Source organism: Petromyzon marinus, chromosome 48 (genome assembly GCF_048934315.1).
Source record: "Petromyzon marinus isolate PM22_M1 ecotype Great Lakes invasive population chromosome 48, UKy_Petmar_22M1.pri1.0, whole genome shotgun sequence".
NCBI classification, from domain to species: Eukaryota; Metazoa; Chordata; class Hyperoartia; order Petromyzontiformes; family Petromyzontidae; genus Petromyzon; species Petromyzon marinus.
Genome location: NC_133714.1, coordinates 9,557,112 through 9,570,380, shown reverse-complemented (window position 1 = coordinate 9,570,380; position 13,269 = coordinate 9,557,112). Strand labels below are relative to the sequence as shown.

The window sequence follows — 13,269 nt, the reverse complement described above, 5'->3', positions numbered from 1 at the left end:
CGGTCGGCGCCACGCCCTGCCACCTTGGTCTCCGCCGTGGCGATGTCGGCGCACGGCACCTAGGGGAGGCCCCGGCACCACTAACACGCCGGAATCGCAAGGCGGGGCACGAATGACCGCGCCCGTGGCGGCGTGGGGAGCGGAGCGTCACCGCCGTGAAGACAACGGCGGCGCCGCCCCCTCGTGCGCCAGTGCCAGCACGGCCTTCGTCTGTGCTCGTTGCAGCACTTGCCCCGGCAAGCTGTAGAGGCTATACAAGGGGCTCTTTTGTCTTTGCGACTCTGGTCCATCTGGAGACTTGTTGCTGGCGGACCGCCGTCCTTCCCTCGAGGAGGACGGCGAGTGACGGACTCGCAGAGCGACCGCGTGCCACTGTGGCAGCCGTCACCTTCGTTGGCGCCGCGCGGCCGCCACCGGCACTCCTCGCGCACGGCGAGCTGGCGGCCGAGTCGGCCGGGGCGACCGCGTTGGTGTGGACGGGGTACCCAACCGCACGAGGCACGGTCCTGAACGTCGCCCGTAACCCACCCGCCCCCCGCCCCACGCGCACGCACCACATGTAGTCGTCGGAGGTGCAGGGGCAGGCGACGGAGCTGGCGGTGACCTCGTAGTCGCGTCCGTTGCGGCACAGCGAGGCCTTGCGCAGGCGGTAGAAGGTCTCGTGCAGGCCCAGCACGCAGCCGTCCCACGTGTCCCCCGGCGCCCGCTCGTGGGCCTTCCACTGCAGGTAGTCGCTGTCCTCGCCTGCGCCGCTCGGGGGTACGGGGGGGGGGGGGGGGTGAGACACGCCGGCACTCGCGCACACGGGACGAAGATCCCCCGTGTAGACCCCGACGGGCTTGTGTGGCGCCAAGCGCTGCCTGCGAAGGTCCGGCACGGCACGGCACGGCACGGCACAGCACGGCACGGCACGGGACGCGACGGGATGCCGGCACCGCGCCCGGCCGCCATTGCGTCGCGTCAAGGTCCTCATTTGGGTCGACCTCGGGGAGCGCCCAGGAACGGAATAAATATTCGCCACCGTTACCGCTCGCGAGCGGGAAGCGAACCTGGGGTCGCCGGGTTCACGGCTAACCGCTACGCACGATGCGACCCCCGCTGAATGGTGCGACCCCCGCTCGCCCGCACCCCCCCCCCCCCGCCCGCGCGTGGGCACGGCCCCACGGCCCCACAGCCCCAAGGCCCCACGGCCCCAAGGCCCCACGGGCCCACGGGCCCACGGCGGGTTCGTGTCGAAAGTGCGGGTGGGGTGGGGGTGGAGGGGGGCTCCTCACAGTCGCGGGAGAGCAGCTCCTGGAAGTCGATGGTGACGACGACCCAGACGTGCTCCGCGTAGCTCAACATGCGGTAGCCCCAGACGCTCACGTTCATCGACTTGGCGCCCGGCTCGGAGGCCAGGCCTGACACCACCATCTTCTGCGCGGTGAACGTGTACTCGTACCAGGTCTGGCCCTCGTCCGTCGAGAACCTGGCGGGCGCCACCACCACCACCACCACCGCCGCAACCGCCGCGTCACCAAAGGCAAACATCCCCACCTTATTGTAGCCTCAGCAGAGTTTTGAGGGCAAGTGCTGCTAGCGAGCGACAGCTATGAAAGCCGGCACGGCACGCGAGGTTGTGGCCAGCTACGCAGCCTTAGTCTCCCTAGTGGCGATGTTTACGCATCGCACCAGGTACTCGTTTGAGGCCGAGTAGGCCTCCTGAAGGCCCAGGAGCGGTTGAAATAATCGTCGCTGTTGGCAGTGAGCGGTGGCTGGGTTCGTAGTGCAGCGCACTAACCTACTGAAACGCCTGTGAAGAGCTTCAAAGCTCATGGGATTTCTCAAGTTGGTGCATGAGTGAGTGACTGTGCGGTGTACTTGATGGTGTCCTGCGTGAGTGAGTGACTGTGCGGTGTACTTGATGGTGCCCTGCGTGAGTGACTGTGCGGTGTACTTGATGGTGTCGTGAGTGAGTGACTGTGTGGTGTACTTGATGGTGTCCTGAGTGAGTGACTGTGCGGTGTACTTGATGGTGTCGTGAGTGAGTGACTGTGTGGTGTACTTGATGGTGTCCTGCATGAGTGAGTGAGTGACTGTGTGGTGTACTTGATGGTGTCCTGCGTGATGAGTGAGTGAGTGTCCGGCGTACTTGATGGTGTCCTGCATGAGCACCGCGCCGGACGGCACGGCGACGAGCAGCCCCCCAGAGTCGAGCACCGCGTAGTGGTGGGGGCCCTCCAGCACCTGGGTCCAGGTGTAGCCACCGTCGTCCGACACGTACACGTCCACGTCCTCCACCGCCATGGCGTCCGCCACCGTGCCTGCGCGTCGCGGCAGGCACCCGCACCTCCCGTGAGCGCAGGTTGGCTACGTACGGTGCGAAAGAAGTTCAGCGCGACGCAGGTACGTGCAGCGCCGCCAGCCCGACCCTCCGAGCCCGGCTGGCCGCCGTGCGAGGTTAGCGCGCGGCGCTACTGCGCCAATTTGTTGTTTGGGGTGACGTCACGTAAACGATCTGCCCAGAACGCGTGCTGTGCGGTCACACGCGCACTCTTGTAGTCACGCACCCACGCACGCGCGCACGTAGTCGCAAACGCACGCACACGCTCGTACACCGGCACGCACGCACGCGCTCGCTCGCTCCGCGGGGCGTACCGTGTGCTATGACGATGCCGACCGCGTTGGGCTCGCTGAGCGGCACCTGCAGCACCGTGCTGTCAAGACTCATCGCGTAGTTGCCCAGGATATGCAGACTGCACTGCTGGCAGAAAGCACGCACGCAAAGATCCCCCGTGTAGCCTGAACAGACTGGCGGGGCGAGTGCTGGATGCGAGTTGGAGCTACGGAGGCCGGCAGGGGATATCGCGATGACCGTCAAGTTGTGAAGTTGGCGTCGCGTCGTGAGAGCGGTGTCACGTCACCCGGGCCCCGCTCCCTTACGGAGAGGCCCCCCCCCGGCGCAGCGGCACGGAGCCGGCAGCAGAAGCGGCAGTGATGGTGGTGGTGGTGGTGGTGACGGTGGTAGTGATGGCAGTGGTGGTGACTGTGGTGGTGGCGGTGAAGGTCGTGATGGTGGTGGTGCTTACGGTGATAGTGACGGTGGTGGTGGTGATGGTGGTGGTGGTGGTCGTGACAGTAGTGGTGGTGACGGTGGTGGTGACGGTGGTGGCAGTGGTGACGGTGGTGGTGACGGTGGTGGTCGTGACGGTGGTGGTGGTGACGGTGGTGGCGGTGGTGACTGTGGTGGCGGTGGTGACGATGGTGGCAGTGGTGACGGTGATGGTGACGGTGGTGGTCGTGACGGTAGTGGTGGCAGTGGTGACGGTGGTGGTGACGGTGGTGGTGACGGTGGTGGCGGTGGTGGTCGTGACGATAGTGGTGGTGACGGTGGTGGCGATGGTGGCAGTGGTGACGGTGGTGGTGGCGGTGGTGACGGTGGTGGTGGTGACGGTGGTGGTCGTGACGATAGTGGTGGTGACGGTGGTGGCGGTGGTGACGGTAGTGGTGGTGACGGTGGTGGCGGTGGTGGCGGTGGTGACGGTGGTGGTGGTGACGGTGGTGGCACCTCCGAGCCCGAAGCGCAGCGGGAGGAGGCGGGCTTCTGGATCGGCCGCCACTCCCCGCCGCGGTCGAACGAGATCAGCGAGCGCACCGTTCCGTCTGTCGGAGCGACACAGAGCGGACGTCACGTTGGCCCGGGGGCGGCTACCCCGCCCTCGGCGAACTCCCCGACGGCCGAGGCAAGAGAGGCGAGCGCCGCACCTTCGTTGATCTGGCTGGTGAGCAGCACGCCCCTGAGCGAGGTGACATTGGTGAAGTCCGTCACGACGCCCTGGTTGTTGTAGAGGTGGCGCTGCAGCGACACGGAGAACACGAGGCCGCGGTCGTCCGAGGCGTAGAGTGTCCCGTGGCCCGAGTCTGCGGGCAGACACGCGGCCGGGGTTAGCGTTACGGGCGCCGGGGCCCTCGCCAAAACATTAGAAGCATACCAAGGGCACCCCCAGTGGCAGCTGTCCCTGCGTCGCACAAAGCGACTCGGAAACCGACCTGCAAAAGGGCATTAGTCTGCCCGCAGGGGTGGCAATGATTGCAATGGGTGTTCAAAATCCCACTTGAGTAATTTTCAGGTGAAATGTGGACCCTGATGCCGGCACACAATGGCCTACTCATTTTGATTGACGGCCAAGGGAATCTCCGATGCCCACCGAGTGCAGCAGATGGCGTGGAGCACTTTTGTTGCGGTCAGTAGGGGGAAACCATGTAAACCAGGCGGGTCAGACAAACCTCCAGACTCATCCACGTGCATGAAGATCATGTCCTGGGTCGCAGCCAGGATCGAGTAGAACTGCGAATCAACATTGAGAGAGCGCGACGCAGGCACGCGTCGTTACACGGAGATACACGGAAATACGCACGAGACAATGATCCCCCTGACAGAACGTAGGGGGGCTGTTGCGAGTAGCGTCCGTGCAAGCCAGCACGACACACGAGGACCTGGGTGGCTAGCGCCACGCACCAAACACCCAGTTGAGGCCGTGTCAACCTACGGGAGCGGCCAGGACCGGTTCAGATGATCGTCAATGGCGTCGGCCGTCAACGGGAATCGAACTCGGGCCTCTGCGGTTAAACTGCCGCGACGCCGCTCCACACACACACACACACCGCCGTGCCCACCGCCGTGCCCACCGCCGTGCCCACCGCCGTGCCCACCGCCGTGCCCACCGCCGTGCCCACCGCCGTGCCCACCGCCGTGCCCACCGCCCCCCTCTCGCGCGTCACCACCGCTCAGCCGCGTTACCTGGTCCTCTTTGACGGGCGGCACCTGGGCGATGTTCCAGCTGTTGCCCTGGTCCGACGAGACGTGGACCACGCGTGTCATGTTCTACGCGGACACAGGGAAGGTGCGGGCGGCGGGGGTCACGCAAGGGCCAGAGACGTCGTGCGTGGCGAGCACCGGGCGAGTTGAGCGAGTACGCGCGCGTTTCTTGCCAGCGGCGAACGAGTGGTCGGGCGTGATGCTGCAAGAAAGGCCGTTGCTCAAAGCGTCACCTTCACGTGTACATTACACATTTTCAGTTGAAGGCCGCGGTGTCACTGACGGACGTCCCCGTTCAAGGCCATTACGAGCCAAGAGCCAACGAGGCCACCGGCACGGCGGCGCACGTTGCCCGCGGGCCCGACGCCGTCGCTGCGGGGGTTTGCGGATCGCGCCCGAGATCGCCGCCGGCGCGCCGTGGCGGCGGCGGCGGCGGCGAGACGCGAAGAGTGGGGGGGTGGGCGCGGCGGGGCCGAGCTCACCGCCGAGAACACGATGGAGGCGTAGAGGAAGGGCCCCCCCAGGCCGAAGGAGTAGACGTTCTGGGCGACAGTCGTGAACGTCAGGCCCAGGTCCGTGGACCTCTTCATCAGGAACTTGCCGAGCGGAGGACGAACTGCTCCCGCAGACGCGGACGACAGACGGAGTCACCGCCGACCACCCCCCCCCCCAAGTTTTGATTGAATTTACCCGCAAAATTACACGAGTTCGCGACCGCGTATGTAGAAATCGTCGCACTCTACCACGAAAACATGGCAGGACCCTCCTGAAAAAAAGGGTCACGGGACTAGGCAGACGCTTTCATCGGTAAACCAGCGTACCGAGAATAATAATAGAACCCCACCTTGTGTGTCCACACAGAGGCTATGTCAACACTGGGTCACCATCAGCATCATCCACTGTGCCCTAAACAAACCTTCTGCAGCTGTCCTTGCTGTCCCTAGGTTAATATTAACACGCATATTCGATACGCACTCCCCGCTGCTTGAAACTCAAATCTGTAAATGAACAGATAAAATTCGTGTGATAAGAGAATTGACAACAACACGCTGACACGGCGCCACGTTCGGATCTCCTGAAGCGGTGGTCTGGACAAGGCCGAGGGCGTCCGTACCACGCAGTGCAGCAGCACACACCCTCTGCGTGCTCTTGCGCGTATTTAAATCGAAAGCAACAATGAGGCGTTCTGAGTGTACTCTCTCGCACCAGGACACTTACAGACGTCGCTCATGAGCGGGTTTGTGGTGATAAACAGCGTCCCATTGCTTGACCTGCGGATGACAGCAAGAGGCAGGGTGGTGACTCGCTCGCACACGCGCACACACACGTAAGAACGCGGCCTTGGCGCTGGTCAGGCGACGAGGCCCTGGGTGCGTGAAGGTTGGCACGGACGCGGGGCAGCACTCGTCTTTGAGGTCCGAGCCAGCGGTGGAAATTCCACGTTCACATGCTGAGAACGCAACGCTACGTCGGGTGACCACGATTTATTTCACGAACAGTGGTGCTCAATTTATGGACCCCCGTGGCGACGACGATGGGATTAGTCACGTGCTCTAACCCGAGCACTGCGTCGCCGGATAGTGCATGCACTACGTGGGAGAGGTGTGCGTGCTTTCATGCAGGTACCGACTTCAATAGCTCAGCAGTTCGCGACATGGTCAAGGCTAACGTCAGTGAGCAGTGATATCAGAACCGGTCCCAGGTGCCCACTTCACCAGACCGGCGTGGTGAAGTAAGCTACGGCTACCACGGACTGAGCGGCGTGGTGAAGTAAGCTACGGCTACCACGGACTGAGCGGCGTGGTGAAGTAAGCTACGGCTACCACGGACTGAGCGGCGTGGTGAAGTCAGCTACGGCTACCACGGACTGACCGACGCTGGGTGTGAGGAGGCCCTTAATCCAGTAGTGGATTGGCAAAGGTTACGAAGCTCAGAAGTTTTATTAACACATCAATAACCCACCGTGACATTAAACCGGCTGGCTTAGGGCGGCGAGGCCGAAGGAGCGGCGCGTGGGGGCGGCTGTGACCGCGTGTGACCGTGAGTGGCAGGCTCACCATTTGTACATGAAGACAAACTGGTGGAGTAGGCGCCAGGATATCCCAAAGTCCGTGGTGATGTACAGGGAGTACTGCGATGGGAACACGGTCACCACAAGTCAGCGCTGCGCCTGCTACGACGTCGCAGGCAACCGCGGCATCCATCTGCGTTGCTTCGTTTAACGTCAGGTGCAACATCAGGGTTAACAGAGTCACGATCGGCTCTGCAACTTGGAGGAACTTTGCTCAAAACGGCGTTCAACAAAGTTGCTGTTGCACCAGCAAGACGCGCTCCGCTGTTTGAATCCCTGTGGCGGCGTACGAACGTTCGTGAACTCCGGTTTATCCTCGCAGCGGCGGCTTTTTGGTTAACCATCGAACGAAGACGGTGGTCACCGCATTGAGCGCTTTCAGGTGCGCGTCTGGGGACATCTGGAACGCTCTTCCTTCCGATGTTAGGCAGCCGCTGGGGCAATGCACCTTTAAATCTTACGATTCAAAACGAATTGCTTTAGAACTGCTTTTTGCGTTGAGCGTTGTTGTCATTCCACCGCACCTCCGACGGGCACGGTTGGCCACGTACGGCGCGAAAGAAGTTCAACTAACACGCAACATACGTGCGGACAACGAGAGGCCCGAGAGCTTCCTCGCTTAACTCACGGGGGCACCACTCCCACCGGCGCCTGGCGCCCGAACGCGACTCCAGCACCGAGAGGTTGGCAAGGCCGCTCGGCTGGAGCTGGGACGTGGGCACCTACATCTGCCACGGAGTGGGCGAGCAGAACGTCGGGCAGCGTCGGGTGGAACTGCATCTGTGCCAGGGGCTGGAAGGGCAGCGTGTGCGATACAAAGTTCCTTCCTCCGTCCTTGGAGCCCACGAAAAACCAAATCATTGGCATCATGGTCGACGACAGGATCACCACCTGTCTCCCGCACACACAGGATAGCAAGTCCAGCATAGCATATACACAACACACACACAGCATAGCACATACACAACACACACACAGCATAGCACATACACAACACACACACACAGCATAACACATACACAACACACACACACACAGCACAGCACAGCACGTACACAACACACACACAGCACAGCACATACACAACACACACACAGCACAGCACATACACCACACACACACAGCACAGCACATACACCACACACACACAGCACATACACCACACACACACAGCACAGCACATACACCACACACACACAGCACAGCACATACACCACACACACACAGCACAGCACATACACCACACACACACAGCACAGCACATACACCACACACACACAGCACAGCACATACACCACACACACACAGCACAGCACATACACCACACACACACAACACAGCACATACACCACACACACACAACACAGCACATACACCACACACACACAACACAGCACATACACCACACACACAGCACATACACCACACACACACACAACACAGCACATACACCACACACACACAACACAGCACATACACCACACACACACAACACAGCACATACACCACACACACACAGCACAGCACATACACCACACACACACAGCACAGCACATACACCACACACACACAGCACAGCACATACACCACACACACACAGCACAGCACATACACCACACACACACAGCACAGCACATACACAACACACACAGCACAGCACATACACAACACACACAGCACAGCACATACACCACACACACACAGCACAGCACATACACCACACACACACAGCACAGCACATACACCACACACACACAGCATAGCACATACACAACACACACACAGCATAGCACATACACAACACACACACAGCATAGCACATACACAACACACACACAGCATAGCACATACATACACAACACACACACACAGCATAGCACATACACAACACACACACACACAGCAGAGCACATACACAACACACACACACAGCAGAGCACATACACAACACACAAACAGCATAGCACATACACAACACACACACACAGCATAGCACATCCACAACACACACACAGCATAGCACACACACAACACACACACAGCATAGCACACACACAACACACACACAGTATAGCACACACACAACACACACACAGCATAGCACATACACAACACACACACAGAATAGCACACACACAACACACACACAGTATAGCACACACACAACACACACACAGCATAGCACATACACAACACACACACAGAATAGCACATACACAACACACACAGCATAGCACATACACACACAGCATAGCACATACACACACAGCATAGCACATACACACACACACAGCATAGCACATACACAACACACACACAGCATAGCACATACACAACACACACACAGCATAGCACACACACAACACACACACACAGCATAGCACAACACACACAGCACAGCACATACACAACACACAGCATAGCACATACACAACACACACAGCATAGCACATACACAACACACACAGCATACAGTGAGGTAAAAAAGTATTTGATCCCCTGCTGATTTTGTACGTTTGCCCACTGACAAAGAAATGATCAGTCTATAATTTTAATGGTAGGTTCATTTGAACAGTGAGAGAGAATAACAACAACAAAATCCAGAAAAACACATGTCAAAAATGTTATAAATTGACTGGCATTTTAATGAGGGAAATAAGTATTTGACCCCCCCTCAATCAGAAAGATTTCAGGCTCCCAGGTGTCTTTTATACAGGTAACGAGCTGAGATTAGGAGCTCACTCTTAAAGGGAGTGCTCCTAATCTCATCTTGTTACCTGTATAAAAGACACCTGTCCACAGAAGCAATCAATCAATCAGATTCCAAACTTTCCACCATGGCCAAGACCAAAGAGCTCTCCAAGGATGTCAGGGACAAGATTGTAGACTTACACAAGGCTGGAATGGGCTACAAGACCATTGCCAAGCAGCTTGGTGAGAAGGGGACAACAGTTGGTGCGATTATTCGCAAATGGAAGAAACACAAACTAACTGTCAATCTCCCTCGGCCTGGGGCTCCATGCAAGATCTCACCTCGTGGAGTTGCAATGATCATGAGAACGGTGAGGAATCAGCCCAGAACTACACGGGAGGATCTTGTCAATGATCTCAAGGCAGCTGGGACCATAGTCACCAAGAAAACAATTGGTAGCACACTACGTCGTGAAGGACTGAAATCCTGCAGCGCCCGCAAGGTCCCCTTGCTCAAGAAAGCACATATACATGCCCGTCTGAAGTTTGCCAATGAACATCTGAATGATTCAGAGGACAACTGGGTGAAAGTGTTGTGGTCAGATGAGGCCAAAATGGAGCTCTTTGGCATCAACTCAACTCGCCGTGTTTTGAGGAGGAGGAATGCTGAGAACCTCCTTCCCTCAGCCAGGGCATTGAAAATGGGTCGTGGATGGGTATTCCAGCATGACAATGACCCAAAACACACGGCCAAGGCAACAAAGGAGTGGCTCAAGAAGAAGCACATTAAGGTCCTGGAGTGGCCTAGCCAGTCTCCAGACCTTAATCCCATAGAAAATCTGTGGAGGGAGCTGAAGGTTCGAGTTGCCAAACGTCAGCCTCGAAACCTTAATGACTTGGAGAAGATCTGCAAAGAGAAGTGGGACAAAATCCCTCCTGAGATGTGTGCAAACCTGGTGGCCAACTACAAGAAACGTCTGACCTCTGTGATTGCCAACAAGGGTTTTGCCACCAAGTACTAAGTCATGTTTTGCAGAGGGGTCAAATACTTATTTCCCTCATTAAAATGCAAAATTTATAACATTTTTGACATGCGTTCTTCTGGATTTTTTTGTTGTTATTCTGTCTCTCCCTGTTCAAATAAACCTACCATTAAATTTATAGACTGATCATTTCTTTGTCAGTGGGCAAACGTATAAAATCAGTGGGGGATCAAATACTTTTTTCCCTCACTGTAGCACATACACATACACAACACACACACAGCACAGCACATACGCAACACACACACAGCACAGCACATACGCAACACACACACAGCATAGCACATACGCAACACACACACAGCATAGCACATAGGCAACACACACACAGCATAGCACATACGCAACACACACACAGCATAGCACATACGCAACACACAAAGATCAAAGATCCCCCATATAGCCTTAACAGACTGTAGGGGCAAGTGCTGTTAGCGAGCACCAATGAAGGCCGGAACGGTACACGAGGGGGTGGGTGGCCAGCACCACGCCCGACCGCCTTTGTCTCCCTAGTGGCAATGTTTACACACCGCACCAGGTACTCATTTGAGGCTGAGTCGACCTAGGGGAGGCCCGGTACCGGTTCAGATAATCGTCACTGGTGTTGGCCGTGAGCGGGAATCGAACCCGGGTCGCCAGGTTCATAGCGCAGCGCGCTAACCGCTACACTATCGCTCCCCACACACACAGCATAGCACATACGCAACACACAAACAGCATAGCACATACGCAACACACACACAGCATAGCACATACGCAACACACACACAGCATAGCACATACGCAACACACACACAGCATAGCACATACGCAACACACACACACAGCATAGCACATACGCAACACACACACACAGCATAGCACATACGCAACACACACACACAGCATAGCACATACGCAACACACACACACAGCATAGCACATACACAACACACACACACAGCATAGCACGTACACAACACACACACAGCATAGCACGTACACAACACACACACAGCATAGCACATACACAACACACACAGCATAGCACATACACAACACACACAGCATAGCACATACACAACACACACAGCATAGCACATACACAACACACAGCATAGCACATACACAACACACAGCATAACAAAACACACAGCATAGCACAACACACCCACACAGCATAGCACACCACACCCACACAGCATAGCACAACACACCCAGACAGCATAGCACAACATACACATAGCATAGCACATACACCCATACAGCATAGCACATACACAACACACACACAGTTTAACACGAAGGCTTTCGTGACCAATATCATCCATAATAGAGGTTTTTGTGTTAGATCGCGTAAACGTGTCGTTAAACCCGCCACCACCCGACACAGCCAACTAGTAAGGGTTGTCACGTAAACAGAACGTGGCCAATTCGTCACTAGTACAGCACACCGGTGTGTTGGAGAGCCAAGCCACGACATTTGTTATGTTGGGCAAACAGGACGCATGATCAGCACGAGACTAAAAGAACATCAGAGAAATATTAAATTCTCCCAAATGCAACTGTCAGCAGTAGCAGAACACGCGTGCCAACAAGGACACTCCATTGATTTTGATAATGATGAAGTTTCGTGCAAAACTAGCAACTACTGGCCAAGACTAATTAGAGAATCCATCGAAATTGAAAGAAATCAAAATAACTGTATCCTTCGGATAGCTACCGTCTAAGTGCTACGTGGAAGCGAATCATCAAATAATCCATTGTTTAAGTGCATGCCCACAAAGGGCAGCGTACTTCAACAGGGATTACGGTTGGTAGGGATATTTTAATAAACACAATAGACAGGAAGGACGAGTTCAAAGGGCTCGCATAACGCACACGCATCATGTACGTTGACTCAGTAATCCCACCCCCCCCCATCATTGTGCAAGAGTGCAGAAGGGTGGTCAACACATTTTTGCCTCTATATAAGGAATGAAACAGTCAGACTGCTCCACAAATCTGGCTGTCGCCTGATGAAGCTGGTTGTAATTACTGGCGAAACGTCGTACTCGGATTGTAAATGTTGTGGCTTGGCTCTCCAACACACCGGTATGCTGTACTAGTATACTACACTATACACTACACTATACACTACTATACACTACACTATACACTACCATACCACTACACTATACACTAGTGCTGTACTAGTGACGAATTGGCCACGTTCTGTTTACGTGACAACCCTTACTAGTTGGCTGTGTCGGGTGGTGGCGGGTTCTAACGACACATTTACATATTTACGTGATCCAACCCAAAAACCTCTATTATAAACACGCACACACAGCATAGCACGCACACAGCATATAATACACACACAGCACGGACGTGCGTGCGTGTTTGCGTCCGTGCAGTGCGTACGTTACCCGGTTTGCGTTGCCCGGGTCGACGAGGATTCCAAGCTCACTCTCCACGTTGTTGCCTGAAATCAGTCCCGTGATTTCTGTGAAGTTCTTTCCGTAGTTCTCGCTGCAACGAAACGCTCGGGCGTCAAACTCCGGGGTGATCCTTGCGCGTTTTCGCTCTCTGCCACCGCACTCGTGGGCGTGGTAACCAAAACGACGCGGCCCTCCGGCGGGGGCAGGTTTACGGGGGGCAGGTTTACGGGGGCGGGTTTACGGGGGCGGGTTTACGGGGGCGGG

At 56.6% G+C, this 13,269-nt stretch overlaps 1 protein-coding gene across 4 annotated transcripts in view; it reads right to left on the bottom strand.

Moving 5' to 3' along the window:
* Window positions 1–13,269, bottom strand: part of SORT1 (sortilin 1) — a 30,870-nt gene that overhangs the window by 8,775 nt on the left and 8,826 nt on the right. For 3 of the 4 annotated variants that reach the window (XM_032980210.2, XM_032980213.2, XM_032980211.2), the window contains exons 4-16: window positions 12,994–13,096; window positions 7,596–7,760; window positions 6,856–6,929; window positions 6,017–6,069; window positions 5,281–5,414; window positions 4,781–4,864; window positions 4,267–4,327; window positions 3,745–3,900; window positions 3,548–3,642; window positions 2,638–2,743; window positions 2,132–2,303; window positions 1,275–1,468; window positions 555–744 (exon numbers count right to left, since the gene is read on the bottom strand). In XM_032980210.2, the coding sequence (XP_032836101.1) occupies window positions 555–744; window positions 1,275–1,468; window positions 2,132–2,303; window positions 2,638–2,743; window positions 3,548–3,642; window positions 3,745–3,900; window positions 4,267–4,327; window positions 4,781–4,864; window positions 5,281–5,414; window positions 6,017–6,069; window positions 6,856–6,929; window positions 7,596–7,760; window positions 12,994–13,096 (1,587 nt within the window). The remainder of the gene's footprint in view (window positions 1–554; window positions 745–1,274; window positions 1,469–2,131; window positions 2,304–2,637; window positions 2,744–3,547; window positions 3,643–3,744; window positions 3,901–4,266; window positions 4,328–4,780; window positions 4,865–5,280; window positions 5,415–6,016; window positions 6,070–6,855; window positions 6,930–7,595; window positions 7,761–12,993; window positions 13,097–13,269) is intronic. The other variant, XM_032980212.2, reaches the window with a different exon arrangement.